At 25.7% G+C, this 25447-nt stretch overlaps 3 protein-coding genes and 1 non-coding gene across 4 annotated transcripts in view; 2 read left to right on the top strand and 2 right to left on the bottom strand.

Annotated features, from left to right (window-relative positions):
• Positions 1 to 358: 358 nt before the first annotated feature.
• Positions 359 to 13491, top strand: LOC135927800 (uncharacterized). Its single transcript, XM_065463992.1, has 8 exons — positions 359 to 708; positions 1789 to 1867; positions 4846 to 4924; positions 5405 to 5472; positions 5925 to 6059; positions 6998 to 7095; positions 10896 to 11137; positions 12293 to 13491. The coding sequence occupies exons 1-8, from the start codon at positions 521 to 523 to the stop codon at positions 12742 to 12744; spliced, it is 1341 nt and encodes a 446-aa protein (XP_065320064.1). The 5' UTR covers positions 359 to 520; the 3' UTR covers positions 12745 to 13491.
• Positions 821 to 892, top strand: Trnat-ugu (transfer RNA threonine (anticodon UGU)). The gene has a single exon. It is a non-coding gene; the product is annotated as a tRNA-Thr (tRNA).
• LOC135927801 (phosphatidylinositol-glycan biosynthesis class F protein-like) lies at positions 13061 to 14758 on the bottom strand. The gene is made up of 5 exons (XM_065463993.1): positions 14735 to 14758; positions 14608 to 14696; positions 14450 to 14566; positions 14299 to 14407; positions 13061 to 13827 (listed from the first exon to the last, which is right to left on the bottom strand). The coding sequence occupies exons 1-5, from the start codon at positions 14750 to 14752 to the stop codon at positions 13648 to 13650; spliced, it is 513 nt and encodes a 170-aa protein (XP_065320065.1). The 5' UTR covers positions 14753 to 14758; the 3' UTR covers positions 13061 to 13647.
• A 4825-nt stretch (positions 14759 to 19583) lies between these two features.
• LOC135928286 (heme transporter FLVCR1-like) overlaps positions 19584 to 25447 on the bottom strand; it is a 28729-nt gene continuing 22865 nt past the window's right edge. The window contains exons 7-10 of the mRNA XM_065464705.1: positions 22361 to 22466; positions 21562 to 21673; positions 21401 to 21456; positions 19584 to 20548 (exon numbers count right to left, since the gene is read on the bottom strand). Of these exons, the coding sequence (XP_065320777.1) occupies positions 20354 to 20548; positions 21401 to 21456; positions 21562 to 21673; positions 22361 to 22466 (469 nt within the window). The 3' untranslated portion in view covers positions 19584 to 20353. The remainder of the gene's footprint in view (positions 20549 to 21400; positions 21457 to 21561; positions 21674 to 22360; positions 22467 to 25447) is intronic.

The following is a 25447-nucleotide window of genomic DNA, read 5'->3' as shown; positions in this document are numbered from 1 at the left end:
AGCTTAAAATAATAATTACAAGAACAGGCAAAATTTGTAAGAATCCTGCCCCCCCCCCTCCCCAACTACATTTATATGGGCGTTAATAGGATATTATTTTTTCATTTGATCTTTTATCTTAATTAATCTTATGAAATGAAGATTATACGCTAGATAGATATACCAAAAATGAAGGACATAAAAATCGACTCTCCTTTTATAACGGCATCTAATATACATTTCGCATGGCTTTGAGAAAAATCCCAATTTAATTTTGTGGTTATTCCTTCACATATATTTTTGTCTATATAAATCAAATGACAGGAGTTGTCAAATAATAATGCTGCAAATTGGCATATTAATCCGAACCATACTTTTAAGTGGATTAAAATTATAAACATATGATATATAATTGAAAATATTTTACATAATTAAAATAATTATTTAAAGCTATGGCGATATGTTCAAACGAGTACACATAAATAAATATAGCCTCTAAGCTTATAAGGACACATTCACACCATTCCTATGTAATTAAAATATGTCATCATCCATCAATTACATGATAAATCAAAGTTTATATGTAATAAAACATATATTTACATATTCTTGCATAGTGGTTTCTATTATATCACTAATATTATGGACCTCTATATGGATATATTGGATGTTTTATTTTTTCTACATGCCTAATAATGGATTTTCTTATCCAATATTCTGGAAATTTAAGTATAATTATAATATGATATAAAATCTTTCTTCTATAAATTTCACAAAAAATTGTAATCTAACATATTCAGTTTGGAAAATAAATATTTAAAAAGTTGGCCGTTTGAACAACGCCTCTTTAGCTCAGTGGCAGAGCACTGGTCTTGTAAACCAGGGGTCGGGAGTTCAATCCTCCCAGGAGGCTGAATTTTTTTTATTAGTAATAATCTTTTTTCTTTAGAAAAAATATGATAATAATTTTTAAACAATCCTTTTTTTAAAAATGCCTAATTTTGGCTATGACTTTTTTTTGGCCCAAATCTATGTTAATTATTGCCCAATTGAAAATGTTCACTAAAGTGCTTAACTTGTATTTATATTGTAGTAATATGTAAGCCAAAAAAGTTTGTATAAAGATAAAAATTAACTTATTCAGGAAATACTAAATTAACAATCTTCAAAGTATATAATATGTTATATCTAATTTTATAGTATATACACACGTAACTTATTAAAAATCAATATAAAAATATTATTAGACATAATTTTCCCTATTTAAAAAACAGTCTATTTAAATTAAATATTCTATTGGTTATTAAACTGTTCTAACTTCACATTAAAGAGATAAATTTAAACTTTAAATATTTTTTAATTTACCTTAATAAATCTATTCAATTTTATATTAAATTTAGATCCACTCAGCTTGAGTTAATAAAAACTGTTTAAATTTTATCCTGAAATGACTTAAGCCAGGCTTAGATGGCCTGGTAGATTTCTTATTATGATAATCAAAGGTGGAATTGCGGACAAAATTTAAAATAAAAACTTAGGGGGTTTGAAAATTTTATTTTGACCAAAATATAACTAGTATTGTTAAATAGTTTAATTTAGCAGATTTAAAAATGTATAATTCAAGATTTTAGCCAAAATATTATTACCAGAAAATCTTCACGAGGAATTTATATTTTTGCCAAAATCTTGAGTTTTAAATATCTTAATTGAGCTGTTTAAACAACAATAAATGCAACCAGTTTGTTTCAATAATCAAATAATGATTAGCATAAAAAGTATCTTATAAATATGTGGATTTTTTTTAAAAAGATATGGACTGAATGGCAAATTGTTATCTTTCCCAAGTGCAAACATATCGCTTAACAAGCCTTACGCTGCTTGGAATAAAGTAAAAATTAAATTTAGTATTTTAATTTTTTATGGGTAATAAAATGTGGAAAAAGGTGAACAATTGAAAGAGATACACGAGGGTTGGGTGTTATATATAATATTAGATTCAATTTGATATCATATGATAATCACTTTACCCCAGAGAACCATTTTAGTAAAATTTTAGATAAATTTTGAACGACAAAGATTTTAATTTTTAATAATTTTTAAATATTCAAAATTATTCTTAAAAAGGTATAATAGTAATTATTATTATTATTATTATTATGCACTTTGTTGTTATTTAACTTAAAATATTATTTTATGCGAGAAAACCTTGGTAATTTAAATATATATATAATTTATTAGATTCAAAATATAATATACAATATGTTAATAATAATTTTTTTTAGATATAAAAAAATATGGATTTGGTTATATTTAAATTTATTAATAGAAATTTCGATTTTTTTTACAGTGGTCTTTTCCAATAATAACTATTTCTACTTAATTATTATATAAAATGGTCAATCGAAACGCAATTTTAAAAAAAAATTTATAACGATTTTTTTTAAAATCAGAAAATAAAAATTTTGGAAAGGGAAAAAATTTTTTTTGCATAAAAAAATATATAGATATTAAAGATCAGCGCGGCCTGAAACCTAGACCGCAGTCGCTAAAAATGATTTACTGCCCAGATCAGAATAAACTGGTCAAATTTGAAAATGTTTTTAAATCCTTCGTAAAAAATAATAACAGAGCGGTCTGGTCACATTGTTTAAAATCATTTTACGGGCCGAATTGAGCCGGGTAAAAATTATGATGGGCAGGGTTAGGCCTCGCCGCACCGACCTTAATAGATAGAATCATTTCAGAATCTACCAAAATCGGATATCAGAATAGCGAATTTGAACTCGATCTAACCGGACCTTAATATAAAATTTTATTCAGACCGGACCACTATATACCTTTTTTTTCAGTCTAGTATATTTTTTTATCAGATTCAGATCTTTGAAAAAAAATTAAACCGGCAAAAAGCTTAATTTTTTTTTTCCAAACGTGCAACTCTAAGATAAGATTTAAATCTCTCGACCGTTAATAAATGTATATTTTTTTTGCAAAATGTCAAGGATAGTAGAAAAATTCATCAAAAAAAATATGATAAAATGTCAAATATGAAGGCAATCTCAATTTCAAAAGATAATAAAAATTAGTAAGTTTTCAAAAAAGAAGAAAAATCATTTTTATGTTTCAATATTATAATCATTTATAACTCGCTCATATTTTGTTAAATTTGGGTTAATTTAAAAAAAAATTAACTTTTTAAAAATCGAATTATAATTTAAAAAAAAATATATCGAGTTTTTTCAAAATTTTGTTAAAGGTATTATAGTTTTTAATCACAGCTTTCCCCCATTTTTTTTACATGTTGCTTTTTTAATATTTTCTTCCTTTTTTTACATCTCTAATTAAACATTAATAAATAAGGCTGTGCCGATCCACATATTTTTAAACGATCCTATATTCGTCATCAAAATAATATTATATAGGCCTGAGATTTTGGCAGAGGTCTAACACCTTTCTGCCATCTATGAGCGAAATATACGAGCCTACATAATATAATTTGGCGAAAATCTTAATTGAGTCGGTTTTAAAAATCGACCCAATCTGGCTTTTTAACAACATTTACATCCACTTTTTGAACAAAATGTAATAAAAAAAATTCATATTTTCTGTGTAAAAAATTGAATCATTTAATTTTTATTTCTAAAATTTAAATTTAAAATAAAAATTATATTATAATAAATATCAAAAAAATTTATGTAATAATGTGTGCATTTTATTTTGAGAACAATATATATATGTACTGGGGATTCGGAATCCGTAGGGATTCGGAATCTCTTGATTTTTAATCCTTAACCGAGGGCAATTTAAAAAAATTTCAAATCTGATTTAACCGGAAATGTTTTCTAGCATGTGTAGAGTATTTACCCTATAAATTTCAGCCATAGACATTTTAGTATTTTTTAATTTATATAAAAAATATATAAATTAATATAAATTAGAAGTAGTTCTAAAGTTCATGACAATATTGTTTGAAATTTACAGTTTGGGTACTCTGTACATGCTGAAATACAATTCCTGTAGAATCAAATTTTTAAAATCCAAAAATCGCCCTTAGCAAATGATTTAAAATTGAAAGATTCCGACCCACGGATTCTGAATTCCCACGGCTTCCGAATCCCCATACGATTTTAATTTTTTTAAGATAATAATAAGGGCTTCTGGATTTTTGGGCAATACAATTCTACGATATAGACCATATCTATATCTCCTGAAAATTATTTTAACTTTAAAAAAAAATCCATATCTAGATGCCATCTTAAAAAAAATTCATACTATAAAATGAAAGAACCTCTCTTAAAGTATAAATAATAAAATGGCCGAATTATAAAAAATGTTTTGAAATTGAAATATTAAAATAATGTAAAATAAACATTATAAAATATACAATCATAAAATGATAAAAAAAACCGTGAATAGATCGGATTGGTATTTAAAGGTAACAGCCCTATCCGATATTTTAAAAAACGCTAATCGGTACAGTCCTAGAGATTAGGGGAAAATGGTTGGGATTAACAAGAATAAGTGAATCCTCTGAGATCTCAAGCTTTGAGTAAATATTTTACCTTTTTTTTGATGGTCACAAAATTAGGGATGATTTTTTTTTATTGGACTAGAGATATTTTTTTAAAAATTATCAAATTTTAACATTTTTATAGCTTAAATGATATGATATATTTATTAAAATGCAATAACATTCATTTTAAATTTATACTATCCCTTCAATATTCATAACCCAAACCTGATTATAATTTCTCAGGGGTATCTAATTTCCTGATTCTGGGCATATTTTTTTTATTATTATTAAACATTTTATAACTTTAAAACTTATAATTCTATATTTTTTTATAAAAAAAATAAAACTTATATAAGCAAATCATGACACCCGACCATGAATACAAGATAGATTTGGAATTGGAATTGCCTGACTCCGACATTAATCTCAATTTGGGTTCGATTTAGGAAAAAATAATTATTTCGAAAATATTGCTTTTTTAAATTTTAACATCATCCATTGGGTCCGAATGGAAGTGATTTTAATTTTGGAGAGTTTTTGGGAAGCGAAAAAATTTATAAGCGTTTAGCCTTAAAATATAAGATATGTGTAAACTTTAAAAAAAATCAAAAATAAAGGTTTACACATTTCAAAATTTTCTGTCCACTTGACAGGTTAAGCCAAATAATGGAAACCTTTCATTTCAATTTTTGAGTTTGGACGCTTAACTCAATCATAATATATATAATAAATATCTATGAGTGTATTTAGGATAAAAATTATTAGTTCACCTAAACAATTTTGATAAAAAGTGTGCCTTAGTCCCCCTCCCCCAATTATTCGATGACGTAAAGAAAGTATTATTTTAAATGACTCAAAAAATTATAAATATATATTTATAATCGCCTCACCTTCATTTTTTTATATATCGTATAGGAATGTTTATGTGCAATATTCGAATGCTTTCCCAATATGATCAAATTATCCGAAGCTCTAACCGATTCGTATAAAAAACCCAAATCCTATAATATAATCTAAATTTCGATAAATTTAATATATATGGCCAGAAAAGAAAAGAAAGGGAGGAAGAAAAGGAAATTGGCTTATAATTTAACGAGAGAGAAAAAAAAGAATTAAGGTAGAGGAGTGTTAAACGGCTCGTTTTGAGTCGATTTTAAACGGCTCGTTTTGAGTCGATTTTAAACGGCTCGTTTTGAGTCGATTTTTAAAAATGGTTAACTCAATATTCCATTCAGAAAAATATTACGCAGGCCTGAAGATTTTGCTCATAGAAGGAACAAAGGTCTTGACATATATTAACGAAATCTCGAGGCTTAGCCATAGTTTTTCTGGTTAAAATATTGGGTTAGCCGTTTTAAAAAATCGGCTCAAAATGAGCCGTTTAACAACACTAAGGAGGAATAAACTCGATAAAGTTTAATTACCCCCTTTATAGGCCACGCCACATTACCGCTCAAAACTCATGAGGCTTATCAGAACGCTAGTGCTCGCTCCGCTCTTTCTCCTTTCCCTCAAGGAGGAAAAACAAACCCTCGTCGTAACACTCATCGAAACCTTTACCGATAATAAGGTATATATATTTATATTTAGGGATACACTGGATCTAATTTTTTAACCTGTTTCGAATACTAAAAAATTGATTACTCCGGGTACGAATACGTAGATTATAAATTTAATTCGATAAAAAATTTGTTTATCTTCAATAAATAGAATAAAATGATAGAATGGTTTTTTTTTAGTTTTAACCACTTTGTTTATTAATTTAAGATACATATATGAAAAACTAAAATGGAGGCATTAATATGTATTAAAAAAAAACTGGTCAACATCCTAAAATTTTTAAAGAGTCACCCGGATTAAAATAGAGAAGATTCGGGTCCTAATCGGTGCAGGCCCAAGTGACGAATATGGCCTTGTTCCTTTTCTGATCATATAAAAGTTATTTTTTTTCTGGAATCTTCTCGTCACTAACTTTTATTTATAACCAATCCTCTCACTTCAACTTTTTTTTATATTTATTTATTTAATGGGGCCTTCTAGATCAATTTAAGACGGCCAATGATTCCCCTGGAACTTAATCAAATGTGTTTATGACACCTAATTTTCTCTGATAATTAAACAAATTTAGACGAATATCACGTGTCTGACTCGTGATCTACATGCCACGGGGTTGGTAAATAGGTTCATACTAAAAAAATATATTTGGTTAGAATACAAAGGAAAATTTACACAAAATTTATAACCTAACCCTAGTCTATATCAGTGTTTTGGAGAAATCAAAGTTTTTAAAAACTATAGCCCAAAATTTTACAAACTTCAAATTCGTTCATTTAACACATCTTGCTTGATTTCACCTACACTATCTATGGGTTGATATAAAAAAAAATTTCCAGTAGGACACTATTTACAGACCACTTTAGAGTTTTTGCCAACCTCGAATAAAGTTGAAAGATGGTGGGATAGAAAATAAATTATTTTATTTATTTGAAATAAAAATGTAATGTTTAGAACGTTCCAGCTTCTAGGGCATGGATCGAAATCGAAAACAACAAAATCCAAATATATTCATCCACTTTGAAGATACATGCTCATTATAGTGGATTAAGGTATTATTTCTTTTATCTATTCTAATTTATATTTGCGCAATTGGAAAAACTATGGTTTCTTTTTTTCTTTCCCATTATAAATATCCCCTGTTTTCCTTCCTTCAAATATCTTTCACATGTTTCTCACTTAAGCAGCCATTTTTTATGCGTAGCCCACCATATTTTTAACAGAGAAGGAAAGGGGTTGAATAAAAAGAGATATGAAAATAATATTTTTTTAAAATAAGGACTAAGGAGGGTATAAAGGGGAATTCATGTCTCAATAATTGAAGAAACTATTTTTCGAAAGGGATGATTTATAAAAATTTTGACATAAGTTTATTCTAAGTAGATGTAGGCAGCAGTTCTCACGATTTATCCCCCCCCCCCCCTTCCCTAAATATTTTTACTAACTTAAATAGACAGTATCACTGAAACCCCAAATATTTATTACTATTACTCATACAAGATAGCATAGCATTATATCTACTTTAAGATATATTGCAAAAACAAATTATATTGTAACATATAATTGAGACCAAGTAGATTAATTGCAAATGTAGTAATATAATATAAATTTTCTTCAATGTGAATAAATTAATAGTTATAAAATAATAAATATCAAGTTACCTCCTCAAGAGCGAAAATGGTTCAATACCTTAAAGAAAGTTAACCCCCCCCCCCCCTTAAAAGATTTTTCATCTTAATTTATACCCCCCCCCCCCTCCCACTGAGAATTCCACTTCCACATGGTAAAAGCCGCTGGATGTAGATACATACTTGAAGGTATCTGGTTTATTATAACTCATATAAATGACTATATAATTAAATTTACGCAATTATATCTAGATATCAGAGTTGTTAAACGCTATTTTTAAAAGTAGCGCGCTACCGCTATAGCTATTTGTCAAAAAAGTAGCGCGCTACCGCTTTCGCTATTTGTCCTACTTTTTATAAAAAAAAATTTAGAAACAAATGAAACAAATTTTTTTTTTTTGCTCTATAATGTAAATGTATAATAAATAATATATAAAAATCAACATTTATAAATATAAAAATATAGTTAGTTTAGATTATAAAAAAATAAGCAATATAAATAAATATTTGATATGGAAATGAATCATTATTAATTAGAATTACTTCTGTATACTCTTTTATAAAAGTATGCTCTTCATCGTTAATATATTCAATTTCAACAAGATCACAGAGATAATTAATCTCTAATCTTCTTTCCTCCAGAAAATAAGCGATTAGTTTTATTGCTTGGTATACAGAATTCCATCTTGTACGATTAGGGGTTAATAAATACCTCCCTAATTTTTTTTTAAACATGTCAGAACTTTTAGGAGATTTGTTCTGCTTATTCCATAAAGTTTGACATTTATAAAATGTCGATCTTGACACCCTTTTAAAATCTTCATCATTTAAAGCTCCTTCAGCATCTACTGTTGCTATCAAATTTAAATTATGACAGGAGCATCTCTGATGGCTGGGTAACATTGTGGAGTTAGTTGAAGATCCTATAGAATATTGATTAGATTAACATGTATTATAAAATAATTTAAACCTTCTTCTAAGATCTCATTAATATCATTGGCATCAACACCTATTTCCTCCTCTTCCAATACATGTTGACTATCATTCTGTATCTCATCTTCAGCATTATCCTCACCAAATATTCTATATTCATATTAAATAGGACAAATTAAATTATTCATCCAGTTTTAATAGAAATGTTTAGTAATATTTATCAAAAATGGTGTGGAAAAATCATTTCTTAGTATTCTAAATTTTGAACCTCAGGAATTATAATGTAACTAAGCAAAAATATTTTATCAAATGAATACATTGAATGAATTCCCTGTACTGTATATAAATTGATGGCAATTAATCATAAGAAATAAATATAGTAAAAATCTAATCATCCATGAAATATTCAATAACAATATCTTATTAAATGTTAGATTAGCTCAATGACACTGTACAATAAAAATTAATGAAATAATCCACCTCTGTTTTATATTTTATTAGTTAATTTCACTAATTTTATTTATAATTTGATATAAATTATGATAATCATAATATTACTAAAATATGTGTGTATTTAGTTAATAAAAATTCTATAAATAATGTGAAATATTAAAATACTAAATATTTTATAGATTAAATAATAACCATTCCATCTGATTAATGTACTGCCCAAAAAATCATAGCTTAAAATAAATATTATAAATAAATTTGTGATATAACCTAAATGCCTTCAGGTAGTTAGACCCATTATTAGTAACCATCTTGCTAACTTTATTATGAATCCTAAAAGACTTGTGGATGTCAATAATTTTATTTGCAAGTACGTCATATGTCTGGCATCCTATAATCATTTTAAGGGCTAAGGCTACAGATCTTCTTTTTAAAGTCCTAGGGTCTAACCAATGGCCTGTGATTCCCAAATAAGCTCTAAAAATATTTAATCAGATCAATTTATAAATATAAATAAGTTTTTACCTTCTGTTATGTGTCCAACTATCTGCCGTGGTACATACATAAGATATATCTGATAACTCTACTATTAGAGCATCTTTCATCACTTTGAAGTTGTCGGCTATTTTATTCATAAGTGTCTGGCGACATAAAACTGTTGTGCCAGGAAATAAAGTTTTAATCATCATAGTAAATGATGGATTATCAACCAAGGACAATGGCTGAACTGTGTCAATAATAAAATCAACAATTACTTTATCAGCCAATTTTTGTGAAATATTGGTATGTTTATTATCAGTTAATTTGGTTTGGATAGTATTTGTCTTTTTGAATGAAGATTCTCCCATACCAAATTTTTTTATATGTTTCTCTATTTCCTTATAGCAATTGGCGTGAACAGTCTAATAAAATAAATAATATTATAATGTAAAAATAACAATTTACCTTTAGGTGTTTCTTCAGGTTATAGCTACTCAATTGATTTGATGATATATTTTTTTTACATTTTAAGCACAGGAATTTGAATCCAGATTTTGTTTTAATATTTATTTTAAAAAATTTTTCAAATCTAGGGAATGGGAAATCGTTATTAGAGTTATTAAGTACATTTTCTTCCATTGAATCTTCCATGTCCGAATCACTTTCAAGGATTTGGATATCCATGGGCGATGCCATTTTAGATTATTAACACAGATTGAAAATATAAATTAAAAATTGAAAATATATTTAAATTTCAAAATTAAATAATAAATTATAAAAATTATAATTAATTATGATATTATATTTAAATTTTCATGTTTATACTTACATTCATTATATTTTTTAAAAGTAGCGAAGTAGCGCGCTACTTAGCTACTTTTAAAAAAAGTAGCGCGCTAAAAAATTAAATAATTAAAAAAGTAGCGGCTATTAGCTATAGCTACCAAAAAAGATAGCGCACTAAGTAGCGTGCTACTTTAACAACTCTGCTAGATATCTTGAATATCCAGAAATTAACCCTGTTCGATCAATTGTCTTAAAATCGTTAATAACATATCCAAAACCCAATTTAAAAAAATATAATATATCAAAGCCCTGCAGAGGTAAAATTTACGGCTCCAAATTTTTCGGCGCGACCCGGGTTTTATATTTTCAGGCCCGATCAGAATTCTTTTAAAATATATTTATTTTTTCAATTTTTATAGTTAACATATAATGACGATTTAAAATATATTCGGCCCAGCCCGGATATTTTTTTGGTCCTGGTCTGTGTATATTTTAAAAGATTATAATACGGGTTGGGCCCGCAAGTCTCTGATATATATATATATCTACATTAAATATATATTCTAATAAAATAGATATCTAATCTACAATTGGCCCCTATCAGCCGCATTTTACGGAATTTTGATCAACGTGTTACTCTTAAGCTCAATACTATTTTTGTCATGGTATCGATTTAATCGTCATGTGAGTCCACCGACTATTTCTACATCGAAATCCTTCTCCACAAAATACGATAAATTTATCATGAAAAATCCAAAAAGCGGTGATTCGCCCAAATTAGCTCACCACCCTCAGGTTACCTTCAGCGAAGACAAAGGTATATTCTTATTTTATTTTTACATTCGTTAAAATATTGAATTAAAATAAAGAAGGCATATCCCCTGAAAAACATCCTAAATTGGTTATTTTGATTAAATTTAGGTTTCTGATTCACTATATTTTCTCTAATCAGAACCCTAACATAAAGTCAATGAGACCACCCGATTTTAGTCATTTGATGATTGATTCAAATATAGGTTAGGTTGCAAACTTTTTTTTTACTCCTAATACATTTAAGATACTACTGTCCTAACTTCATTACCGTTTTTTAATTTTTTTTTTTAGATTTAATGAAACAAAATAAAATAGCAATTGGAAATTTGTGTTTTATTACTATAATTGGACAATTACTATATTTTTAGTCGTTTAAGCAAATTTTTAGCCAGCAAAACTAAGTTTTTAGCCGAAACCTATCATTTTGGGGTTTTTGTTAAAAAAGATAGTTAACGGATTTTTTCCGACATTTAGCCATACCCAACTATACTTATTACTTGCTTCTTGAAAACATTATCAGAACTGCATTTCATCCTTTTTTTTATTTTAAAAATTACGAAATGGACCTATATTGAACCTTGCAAAAAGTTTATTGGGTCTACTTGCTTTGACTTAAAACATTTTCTAAACAAGGATCATGATTTAGTAAAAACAAACAAGATAAGTATAGCCAGTTAGGAATGATAAAACGAAGCTTATTTAGAAATTAGTTCCATTTTTTTTATCAATAATTTTTTTTTATCATATGGTGTCTTTTTTCAATTTAGTTATCAGGTAAAAAAAAAGTTTAAAGCAAAAAACACTATATGTAATACGACTAAAAAGCTATAGATTAAAACATGTCTAATTTGGGTGACTCCCTAATTTGACCAAAATTTTGAGCTCTCAATCAAATTCCTATTAATTATCACGTATTAGAAAATGCCTTGATAAGTTGATCAAATCTTGGTCACACACAACAGTGCCTAAATTAGACAGGTTTCATTGTGTAGCGTTTTTTATTTATCAACGTTTAACTAAATCGTTTCTAAAAAAATCATTTTTTCCTTTGAATATTCTTAAAAAGAAATTTTTATTACGGATAAGAGGCGATATATAGACACATTAATTATCATTATCAGGCATCCATGTTTATTTGTTTTGTCAAATATACAAATAGAAATACCTCGCAAATCCTTACCCTACGATGACACCGAAAACTTCAAAAAATTTGACTCTATACTTCAATCCAGAACTAAGGCGCCAAAGGATTTCAAAACCCGTCCTTACAAATCCCTGGACCAATACCTTCAGAAGATTTACCTAGATTTTCAGGAAAAACACAAAAAGGCTATTTTAAACTCCCCGAAACATTCGATCGTTTCTCAGATCGAAAATTTATCGATGAACCAACCCAAATTCGACAACAAAAAAGAAGAATTCGACAGCAAAGCGCTTAACGAATTTAGGACTAAAGGCCTCAAACTTTCAAACGATTTTTCCTCGGTCGATCGTTTGAGACGTTCTTTTTCGCACTTGGATCTGCTTGATTTAAATTTATATGATGAAACTACGGATACCTTCGAAAATTGTGAATTAGAAAATTTAAGAGAGACTAAGAGAATACTTTAATTTTAAAAGGTATCATTTTGAAATTAAAATTTTTTTGTTGTTCGATTTTTAAGTTTTTAATTTAAGATTAAATGGAAGTTAGAAGATCAATTAATGTATTAAAAAATAACTATCAAATGTCTTACTGCGGTGTGGCTCATCTTAATTTCTCTTTTTAATCCTCTAGGACACCTTTTTTGTTCTTTTTATTAATTTTGACAATTGCGGCCTCAATTAGAAAATACAAAATAAAAATATATGAGATGGGTTTAAAATTTGAATTTTCAAATATCTCTTTTTTCAATTATTTCTGTTAAAACTATTGTTCATGATTTAAAGTTTTTGAGCATATGCCAAAGAAATAAGATAAATATTTGAATATCATAAATCTAGGTTTATATATAAAAAAAATGATTGCATACAACTTAATATGAATTTTGACAAAACGATTGATTCATAACCTGTTTGTTATGTGATTTAACATAATATTGCTAAGCTGTGCGATAATATTAAATAATTGAACAGCTCAATTTAAAAATGAGGTCCACACATAAAATAGCTCGAGGATATATGAGTATAAAAACAAATAATGAGGGAAAAAATGATAATTATATTTAATATATTTTTTTTTACAAATGGTGAATAAAACATTGATTTGTCACGCGAAATAAAAAAAAAACTACTTAAAATTATATATTATTTGAAACTGTATACACAATTGTTAAATTTATACGCCTAAGTAAAATTATTCTGCATAAGCCTAATTTGCATAATTTTATTATTATGAAATTTATATAAAACAAATATTATATACATATTTATATTTATTTAAAAAAAAATTGTGATAATTTAAAATATCTTATTTTTTAAATAGTGCATAATATTAATATAAAATTTTATTTATATAATATTTAATTTAGATCATTATACAATTTTTTTTGTGTTACGTGTATTTAGCTTTTGATTGAAATGTTTGTCATTATTTTTGTATCTTGCTTGTAACCATTGATTATTATAATAGGACATGATATATTTTATCAAAGCAAAGCTAATAGTCATTGTCATAGCTAATAAACTTCCTATATAACAAGGAATAGGCCACACCTATTTATATATTAATAATTTGTTAAAGTTAGATGACTTAAATGCAGCCATAGCTTGAAGATTGGAGAACTTATCCTGAATTTACGAATTTTGGTTTAAAATTTATTTAAAAACATAATTTTAAAATGATTGCTTTTTACTTTATCAGCAAAACCAATTTCTTTTATTTATATAAAAAATATTATATCAATAATCATACACCCTCTATCACTAAATCTTGCTTGAAAGTTATTAACTCTTCGTTATTTTTCTCATATACCAAAATAAATTATTTTTATATTAAATAGTCATGTTTCTGTGATTTCATAATAAAAACTATTTTCTTTGAACAAATAGTGATAATCTAATAAAAAATATTTTCACTCATTAGCTTTCTCAATTAAAACAACTCAAATTTTAACACTGAATATTTTTTTTCAAATTGATGCCAAAGAGCACTCCAATTTTCAAACAATGAAAATTATAAAAAACCTGCCATGGTTTATCCCAATCAAGAGGAATAACAAATGCTCCCAACCAAGCTCCTATTAATGTGTAAATGCTTAAGTCACATATAATTTTTGAAAACCTATCTGAGTAACTAATATCTTTTATAAACAAAATGCCAATAATTTTTTAATACTCATGATATAAGTAAACATTTATCCATAGATTTGGGTTTAATTTGTATTTTATTATGGAAGGCAACAAAGTTAAACTGGTTAAATAAATACTGAAATAAAATGTTTTTAGGATATCACTGAAAAATATAAATATTTTAAAATCTCTGTGGAAATTAACCTGCTAATAGGAGCACCAAATATAACACATAAGAAATGAGTTACAAAAACAGAACAGATGTACAATAATAGGCAACTAATCCATTCTACCTATAATAAAGGAATTATAGATCTATTTAAAAATTTACCAATTTCCCCAAAATCATAAACAAATCAGCTGTAAATTTTAGGAGAATGCGATTATCTTATGTCAATCATTTTTTAAAATATATAAATAAATTTCTTATCTCTTGTATAGAGCGCAGTCTATCGATATTTCAATTTTTTTATCTATTCAAATATATAACCAAGTTAAACTTGTATTTTGTTATTTCAAATTTATTGAAGATATTATTTGCAATTCTATATTATGGATATAAAGTGTTTCTTTCAAGATCTTTAATATTAAATCATGAGATAAAATAGCATATTAAACGAGATGTTAAAGAAAAAAAATATTTAAATAAATTTTTTACTTTCTTAAAATAGATAAATAATATTTTATGAAAAGATGGAATAAATAAATTTATTTTTAATACGTGTATATGTAATTTTATATAATTTTTAGTGAATACTATATAAAACACATTAAATATATAATACATATAAAAAATTTGGAGGCAGAGCACTGATGTTCAGGGTCTACCTGGCCGGAGTGGGTAGGAGACAAATGTTTCCAATTGACATTTTGGGAAGTAGGTATAGATTTTTGAGGGTAGATTTTTTTTGAGGGTGTAGGTATTGATTTTTTGGGGATAGTTGACTTAAATTATATTCTTTTTAAATTCAATAATTGTTACGATTGATCTGTCTATTAAAAAATAATAAAAAACTATAAATTTTTTCTTTTAAGCCTTTTTATTAATTTTTTACCATAATTTGCAATTTCTCAAGTAAAATATTAATATTATTCTTATTTGTTAATTTTGGTTAACATATATGATTAATCAGAGTTGTACATTTGCTCAAGATCTTTGAAGATCGTAAAATTTGAAGATCTTTTATTTTTTAAAAATTTTGTGTAACGATCTTCAAAGATCTTCATGATATTTATTTTTTTACCCCTTTATTAAAAGCTCAGATGTTTTTCAATTTTATTAATATAATATTTCTTTTATGTTTTATACCTCTCCTCCTGCCTTGATGAAAATTGAAAAACATCTGGGCTTTTAATAAAGGGGTAAAAAAATAAATCATAAAGATCTTTGAAGATCGTTACACAAAATTTAAAAAAAAAAGATCTACAAATTTTACGTTCTTCAAAGATCTTGCTCAAATTTTTGAGCTAGATCTAGCTCAAAAATCTTCAAAGAAGATCTTTTGTACAACTCTGATTAATTTTAATAATTAATTTACTGTAAAAATTTAATAAATCATTTAAAATTTTATCAAAATACTTTATATATTATAATTAGAAATAAGATTTCCGAAAGGTAAACAGATTTTAACTATATTCTTTATTTAATAATTATCAAACATCCAAAGTTATTGAAGATTCCCAGATTATATTTTCTTCTCATTCAACGATCAATTTCAATGGAGTGGCACAAACAGCTTTTCAATTGCCGATTGATTATTAGCAAGAATTAGAGATTTAATTATTTTTCTAGCCTAAACAGACCTGAAAGTATGTAAATAAAATTTGTTGTGAGATAATAAATGGTAGCTTATTAAATATCGTGGGGCCAATATCGCTGCCGAAAGACTCGGAATTTTTTAGGGGGCGGGGTAGGGGTAGATTTTGTAGGTGGGTTTATCTCCATCAAATTTTCTGCCATGTAGACGCTGCTGATGTTGCACTTTTTTAGAATTTAAGAATAATTATAAATTTAATATTGCCGATACATATCCAAATGAGATTATAGTATATATGAATGGATAATATTTTATAAATCATCTATGTCGTTTTCTTGTCGTTAATTTTTTAAAAATATTACTTTAGCCGGAATTTAATTTTCTCATTCAATATCAATAATCGTTAACTTCTAATTTTTTCTCGGGATTCTGTGTTTTATTTTGAATCTTCAAAATATGAATTGAAAGTATTTTAAATCCTTTCCTATGGATATTATTTAATATGTATTTTTTCCAGATACTTTCAACTTTGGAACAAGGTAAAACTTGTTCAAACCTGTTTACCTAAGTTGCTTTTATTTTATATTTATAGAATCTACAAAAAGTGGACCTAAACATTAGTTAAATAGATAAGTGATCGTTTTTGTATTAGTATTGTATTGTCTATTCCTGATTTTGTTCCAGGTTCTCCCTTCTACGTCACAGTGCAAAATAAAAAGTAAAATTTACCTAGCCCAAAACCCCCATATTCAAAACTTTTATTTAATCTACCACGAGCTTTTCTACATCTTCTTACTTCCCATGAGCATTTAAGTAAGGCTCTTTTTCTCTTGCGCGCATAGATAACTGCAGTCTGCACAAAAATAGTGGTCAAGCTACACATAGATTACTTCCAATTTCATAACTCAATAAGATGAAAATGAGAGATTCCAAGTCTAGCTCTGATGTTATATATGACAAAAGGACAATGCACTTACTATGATGTTACATTAGGAGATGATAGTTGTGTGCAATATGCCTATTAATAAGAAAAAGATGCTAACTTTTCTTGCTTATATGACATAACGATCAGGGGCGTCATTAGCCTTTATAATCTTAGGGGCCACAAAATTTTTTTAAAAAATATTAAATGACCTCTTTTTACCTAACATTTTCAAAATGACTTTTATTTTTTTTTAGATAACATGGTATTAAAAAATTCAAAATGTTCAAGGGACTCCAGCCAATGAGACCCCTCCACCCCACTTCTAATGACGCTGCTGATAACAAATCAATAGTATTTTACGGATAATAAAACGAGCAGATATTTAGATATTAACGCCCCCCCCCCATCCTATATTATTTACAATTATTTTCAAAAAATGAAGTGTATTTACATGTTGACTAAATATTTAACAATTATCAGATATATTAAAAACAATTGGTAATCTTCAGGCATAGAAAATAATTTTTTATATTTTAACATATAAACTACATTTTTAGAAATGAAAGGAGACCTGTTTTTTCCTTTAAAAGTATGGAAGCAATTGTAAACCTTTATTTAATCAAGCAATAAACCAATATATATATATGCAAGCATAATTATCCTATTTCTTAAAAAATTTCATTATATAGTATTTTAATTAACATATTTTTATATCTATTGAAAAATCAGTGACATAGCTAGGATTTTTTTTGGGAGGGGGGGGGGTGAGGGGGTCCATTTTTCTAAAGGGCTGGGGTTTTTTCTACTTTTTCTTTATAAAATATTTAGCAATTTATTTTTATATTTATTAAAACTACATAAAATTCGACATGTAATAATTTTTATTTATCATCGATAAACATTTCAAATTATTATATTTTATAAGCTAAATTTAAAATAATCGAAAATCAAATGTTATATATATATTAATTTATAAATGATATAAAAATAATTATTATACATTATGTATTAATATAAAAATTGGAAATTAATTCTCAGAGTCAAAGTAATTATTATATATTATTTATATAGATAAAGATAAACTTTTTTACTATGACAAAAAACTATGAGTAGATTTTTTTCAACAAATGTTACTGGGCTTTATAAATAAATCTCAAAAATAAAATGGTATTAATAAAAGGATAAGATATTAATTTTTTCGCTAACTCACATCACAAATTTAATATTTCAATAAATAAATTGTGGATTTATATTTAAAATTTAATTTTTAATAAAAAAAGTATTTTTATTCGCCTGTAAATTATCACAATCTCACCCTCTATTCCCTTAAGATACTAAAAACTACGTCACACTTCATCCGAGTTAGATAGCCCTTAAGTTTTATATATTTTTCATTAAATCTAATAAAATCAGTTAATTATTATTTTATTATAGATTAATGTCATTATTTTTTGAATGGCAGTTATGACAAGCTTTTAAACGATGCAAAATTTATTGGAGGCATATCCCCCTCAAAAATTTATACCTACCCCCTTAGAAAATCTTTTTCTACCTTCGATTTCCCATCAAAATTATAAATCCTTTCACATATTTTACCAATAATAACTTATATCAATACTCTACTATATAAAATTGTGAATGTGAAGAAATTATTTCCTAGAATATGAATTAAAAACCCTCGCATTCATGAATATATAGTTTGGCATGAAAGTTAGTTTGCGGATAGAATGTTTACCCACTTTTAAATGGTATCATTTAAAAATATAGCAGAAATTATTCAAAATAAATTTTTTTTATAAAATAACTTAAATGACTGATTGTATTGTATACATATATAGATTTCGTCGATTATCAATCTTTGTATGTATATTAGATACTATAACAAAAACACAATAAATATATGTTTTGCTCCAACCCGGAAATTTAATTCGTAATCCCCCCCCCCCCACTCATGTAGACGCTGGTTGTGGTCTGAAACTAAATGGAGGTGTATATATATTTTGTCGCTGGTTAGAGCCTAGCTTGGAATAATTTTCTTTAAACTGAAATCCACTTCCTCAAGAATGTAACCTAGGCAAGGGAATATGGTTGATTTACATTTCAAAAAAATGGGTGTCCTTTATTATAAAATATAGCAACTTGTTTAGACTATTTTATGGAAAAACATAAAAACCAACATTTCCCAAGGGGTAAGTTAATGACCTAAAATGGCGCTCTAGAACGGTGGGGGATAACTTCTCAGTCAACATAAAGTTAGCATCTATTATATAGTATTATTTTACATTTTAGTCATCAGGAGGGCTTTAGAACCATTGGCTTATGAGTGTCTAAGATCGATTTATAATTGTCTTTTAGGCATGAATATTAAAGAAAGGGAGACGACATACAATATTTAATCAACATAATTTATTTTTAATATATTCAGATTTTTTTTAAATGATAAAATAATATAATTTTGTAAAAAAAAGACAGCATTATAACAATAATATTATTATTAGAGTAGCGCTTAAAAAATTAATTTCGTAGTTACTAACTAAATATTTTATTTGCATTAATCGTGGAATTCGTAAAATATTTAAAATAATAAATTAAATACAATATAAAATAGTTTTGTATATATCTTGATTATCAATTATATAATTCATGTTCTAATGTCATTTATTGGTATGGCTGATATTGAATAAAAATTATAAATAAGGACCTAATTTTTAAAAAAATCTTTAATTTAATTTCTTAATATATAACATATATAAAACATTTATTCTCTTCATCAAAATAATAAAGCTAAAAATGTTTTCATCAGAATAAAAAAAATTTTATTTCGAAAATACTAATCTAAAATAATAATACTATTTTTTTTTAAAAAAAAAAACATTTAAAAATAAAAACTAAATTTTCTATTTGGAAAAAAATTTGGAAGGTCAGTTGAGATTGATGATTTAGTATAAAACTATAACTTTATACAAATACAAATAACAATAAAATTGTAAAATAAAATTTAGATAAAAAAAATTGGAAAATGATTTAATGGTAAATATAGGTAATTTTTACAAGATATAAATGTTTATACATGTTAAATCATATATAATAAACGACAAAAAATTTTTTAATAAACAATTTGGCTGTTATTATAAATATTCACTATGCACAATATTTAAACGTATAAAAATAAGATCGTCAAGTAAATTGGAAAATTTGTTTTTATTTGCATCTTTGTTAATATTGATTTAAAAAAATAAAACATTTTATATAATTTAAAATATCGTAATCATTTATCTTTCGATTCACCATTCAGGAAAGGGGATGATGGTTCAGCACCCTTATCTAATTCGGGATCCGTGCTGCCGTTTTGCTTGGGCATCATATTTAAATTGACTTCGTTACTTTTAGGTGAATTCTTATGATCATTAATATTATTATTTACGTTGCTCTTCATATCTATGAAATCGACATTCCCGTTTTGCTAATTAGATGTGTAATCGAAATTTATAACGTATAAAAAATTTCCTTTTTTAGTTTTTATCATCTTAAATTTAATTTTTTTTTTTAAAATGAATTCCCTTTGGCTCTAATCTTAATTAGCAAATTTTCTCTCGAAATAATTTCAACGTGTTTTGGATTTGAATTATAATCAGGAATGCTGAGATTCGATTATTTTAGAGGAAAATGCACAAAGACTTATTATGGTCTTCGCAACGGTAGCTCTTCAGCAAATTATAAAAGTGGGTTCCAATATAATGATTAGATTTAAACTAAGCGCCTGATTATAAGTGGGTCTTTAGAAAGACAATACGCTTTTTGCAAAAAATGTGAAAAATATTGGTTTTAGTCAGGGATATAAAAATAAAATACTGAAGTTTTATTCAAACGGAGGAAAAAGCGAAAAAGAAAACAAGCTAAATATTATTTTTTTAAAAAATATTGCAGTTTGAAAAATAAATAAATAAAGAACAGAGATTTTTTAAAATAATATGGCAAAATCTATTACCATTAAAATATTTTTCAAGATAAAATCAAAAATTTCTTTTTTTAAAAAAAATAAACACAATAAAATTTGTGATAATGAAAAATTTGCAACAAACTATTGGTAAACTATATTTAAGGTGATTGTGATAATGAAAAATTTGCACAAACTATTGGTAAACTATATTTAACGTGATTGGGATAATGAAAAATTTTGAATAAATTGGTAGATTATATTTCCCACAAGGGTAGTCGAATTCATTTATTTAACAAATTTTTTCTAATATTTAGAAGTTATGATTGGTCCTCTTATTTCAAATCAAGCAAAATAATGTATATAATAGAAAATTACCGCTTGGTTGTGAGATATATTTATATGCTCCCGTTTTAATTCAGAACGTATCCCAACTGTAATAATAAGGGGGAAAAAATATTATATAAAAAAATTTAAATTGGAATATTAAAAAAAAATTTGATTATATTGTAACTATAAAATAGTTTGATTGGTTTTACTAGTTAACAAAGCTCCGAAAAGCAGCGAAACGCAAAGTAATATATTGGCGGCATAAACCGATATAGAGTCACTCAATTCACCCATTCCCAATGTGAATATTATACCGAAAATCTTGATAAGATATGCAAAAAGAAAATATTTTTGTAAAAACTGTCTAGTTATAGTATTTTAGCATAATGAGTTGACAGTTCTAAAAATGTTAAGTAACCTATTTAAAAGTTAAAATCACTGAATTCACTTATTTCTAAAACCTTTACATTCTGTTAAATTTCGATGTTTTTGGTATGAATAGAAATATAAATATTAATGTCTTAAATATAAATTAATACTTTAGTAATCCAAACTATGTAGTTCCAAATTTATTAAATAAAAAAAAATGAATAATGATCGATTCACAAATTCGGGGTTTATATATGTTAACAGATTAAATATTCACAAAAAAAAATTATTCAAAAATAATTTTATATTCAAAATTAAAATTAACAATAATATTCTCAGTACATTCAAGTTCGTTAACAATAATTTTAATATTCGTCTCACATTTTAATATTCAAATCATAAAATAAAAAATTCTTTTTATTCAAAAAACTTCACAACTTTAAATTCCATTCAGTTATAAGATTTATAATAATAAGAGTTTTTAAGTAATTTTAAGAATTAATGGAACTGGTCTCAGTTAGTTTCTTAAAGAAAAAAAGGAAGGAAGATACTTCTCTTTTCAAAGAAAATTGTGACTATGAGAGCTTTATCTTTTGTTATGATTAAATTTATGTCAAATAAAATAAATTAAGGACAAACTTGGGCTGACGCGTTTAAAAGACCCGAAGATATGCCGGCTGAATGTGGATAAGTGATTTCGGCTGCAAATTCGAATCCAACAGGCAAATAACCGTTCATAAAAAATCTTTTTAAACATAAATAAATAATAATTTACAAATCGTAAATACAAAAAAAATATAGTTTTTTTTAAAAAAAGTATAGTTTTTTTTTATAAAAAGTATCTAAAAATAAATTCTAAACAATTTATAGATGGCTTTAATTTGACAGGACTTTGCCAAACCAGACCAATTTAACATTATATATCAGTTGGTTGGAAAATCATGGAATCATTTAATTCCTTTACTGCTAATATTTAAATTTTTTAAAATTTACTTTGAAACAAATTATAAAATACACCCAAAATTATTTGAAATAACAAAATTCTGAAAATTTAAGGGCGGCATACTTTGATAAGTTTGATACTGTGATCGGGGATCTGCATTGCCCGGCCCGTTACTTGTCCCATATGTCTAAAAAAATTTTTTTGGGTCGGGCCGAGCCAGAATAATTATATATATATATAGGGTTTGCCGTTGTTTTCGAACAGAAACTCTTATTATGAGAGCACAAAATATGTAAACAACATTTTATATCAAATATTTATTAAAAAATAGTGTTTTACACTAATCTTATCAAATTTATTCAATAAAAATAAGCTGAATATCTATAAAATTATAAAAATATTTAAATAAATTAATTTGCTTAAAATAAATTTGTGCATCAATGGTATTGCATAAAAATATATGCATAAAAATATATGATTAAAATAATCGAAATAAGTTATATTTTTTTAATAAAAAAATAACGGTAAGCTTATATTTTTAATAAAAAGAACGTTGTGATTTTTGCACAGAGAAAAAAAACTCAGATATCCTTATTCTTTAAGAGGATAATTTTGCCATATAAGATTTGGAAAGTAATATAGAATCAAATTCTTTTAATGAAGGAGGTTTGAAAGGATGACATCAAGTAATTTTATTTTCTAAAAGGACCATCGTTGTATCATTTTGAAAACACTAAAGAGAAATTTGTTCGTTTAATAAATGTAATCGTAGTGTTATTATACGGCTCGATTTGAGACGACTTTTAAAAACGGCTAACTCAATATTTTAGCCAAAAAAATAACCTAAGCCTGAAGATTCTGCTCATAGATGGCACAAAGGTTTGGACATCTATCAGAGAACTCTCAAAGCTTTGGCAATGTTATTCTGGCTAAAATCTTGAGTTAACTGTTTTTAAAAATCGGCTAAAATCGAGCCATTTAACAACACTGTGAAATCGCATGTTATTAATTAGTTGGAACTTGGAAGGAACATATATTATTTATATATTTTTTAAAATGAATGATGAAAAAAGAAAATTGACAGGTTGACGAAATTGGAAATCTGGGTAAACTATAAATGCCAAGGTAAACTGCAAATTCTTAGGTAATTTTATAAGATTCACTTAGCATATAAACATGTTATAAAAATTAAATTGCTAGATAAATTCACGTCTATAATTATGTTTTTTTTATTGATTTTATAAAGTAGTTTATTAAATCTCAAAAATAATTATCTCGCGCTCGTGTTTTTATGGAATTATAAAAAAACGTATCTGTAACATGGTTTGATATTATAGTTCTTTTTTTTTATCTTTCGATCTTACAAAATAAAAGTTATTGTCCTAGTTTTTATGTAGTTTATAAAAGTTATAATATTTTTTTTTGTTGTAACTATATAAATAAGCCAATCAATAATAATGCTCATTGTTGATTGGGCGATTCTTAAATACTATTATTGTAAAAAAATATTAATAAAAAATACTTTTGGATATTTCATTTTTTTTGATAAAAAAAAACTTTTATATTATATGGATTTTTATAATATACTGTTGAAAATTATTGTATTGAATTTGATAATACAAATAAAGAAAATGAATTTATAAAAAGTGTTTAAATTAATTAAAAATTATAAGAAATTGAAAGTAAGTTGAAACTTAGAAATTTAAATTAGAAAGGTTGAGACTTATAGTGCGCACAAGAACGTTTCAACGCAGCGTTTCAAAATGCATGTAAAAACGTAAACGCAGCGTTTCAAAATGCATGTAAAAACGTAAACGCAACCATGTTTAAATTGAAGCGTTAAGTTTTATTTTTTCAATATGAAATGTCTAATTTTAAAACAAAAAAATTGCTTGCCTTGTATTTACTTAAAAAAAATTAAGGAAGGAAAAGGTGCAAGACATCTCAAATATATGTTAAAAGAAATCTTTTTCTGAATATATCAATATAAATTGCGATTACACACATTTCCAATTTTATAATTATACAAGAATGAAAAGATCAACCTTTTCATATATTAATCCAAAAATTACAAATTGTAACAAGCAAATTGTTGCTGATGATAGATTGTTACTTTTAAGTAAAATAAATTTAATTTATTAGTAATTGTCACAACGACAAGTTTGTCATTGTGCATCAAAACCTAAATATAAAAATAGAAAACAAATATATATATATAAAAGGAAATTAATAATAATTAGGAATTACGAAATCATAAAATCCACTTTAATTCTTTATTCAAAATTATAATAGTAAAAATCATAAAAAAATAAAATAAAATTAAATTAAAAAAGTTAATAATTTTAAAAAAACAAAGATTTTTTATATCATAAAAATTTGCCTTTTTATACTCTTTTCAATCTTCTTATAACTAATCATAACTATTCAAATATAATCTTTTTATCAAGCGTTATAACAATAAATCCACAAAAATTCCTTATGCAAATTACATATAAAGTACAACAAAATCCAAAAGAAATCTTTATGCAAATTAATTCTAAAATTCACAACAATTATTTATATAAATGTTATTAGATTTGAACCTAACGGTGTTTTATATATAAATTTGAACTTAACAATTCAATAATAAAGTAATATAAATTAATAATTATATTTCATTTCATCCAATATATTAATAGACGATCTAAATCTTTTAATATAATTATGTTTAAAAAAAATTAAAATGTAATTCAATAATATACACTCCGCAAGTTGGCATTTATTAAATAATTTTAAATTATTGT

This window comes from Gordionus sp. m RMFG-2023, chromosome 4 (genome assembly GCF_954871325.1).
Source record: "Gordionus sp. m RMFG-2023 chromosome 4, tfGorSpeb1-WG-v2, whole genome shotgun sequence".
In the NCBI taxonomy this organism is placed as follows: domain Eukaryota; kingdom Metazoa; phylum Nematomorpha; class Gordioida; order Chordodea; family Parachordodidae; genus Gordionus; species Gordionus sp. m RMFG-2023.
This window is presented reverse-complemented; position numbering and strand designations above follow the sequence as displayed.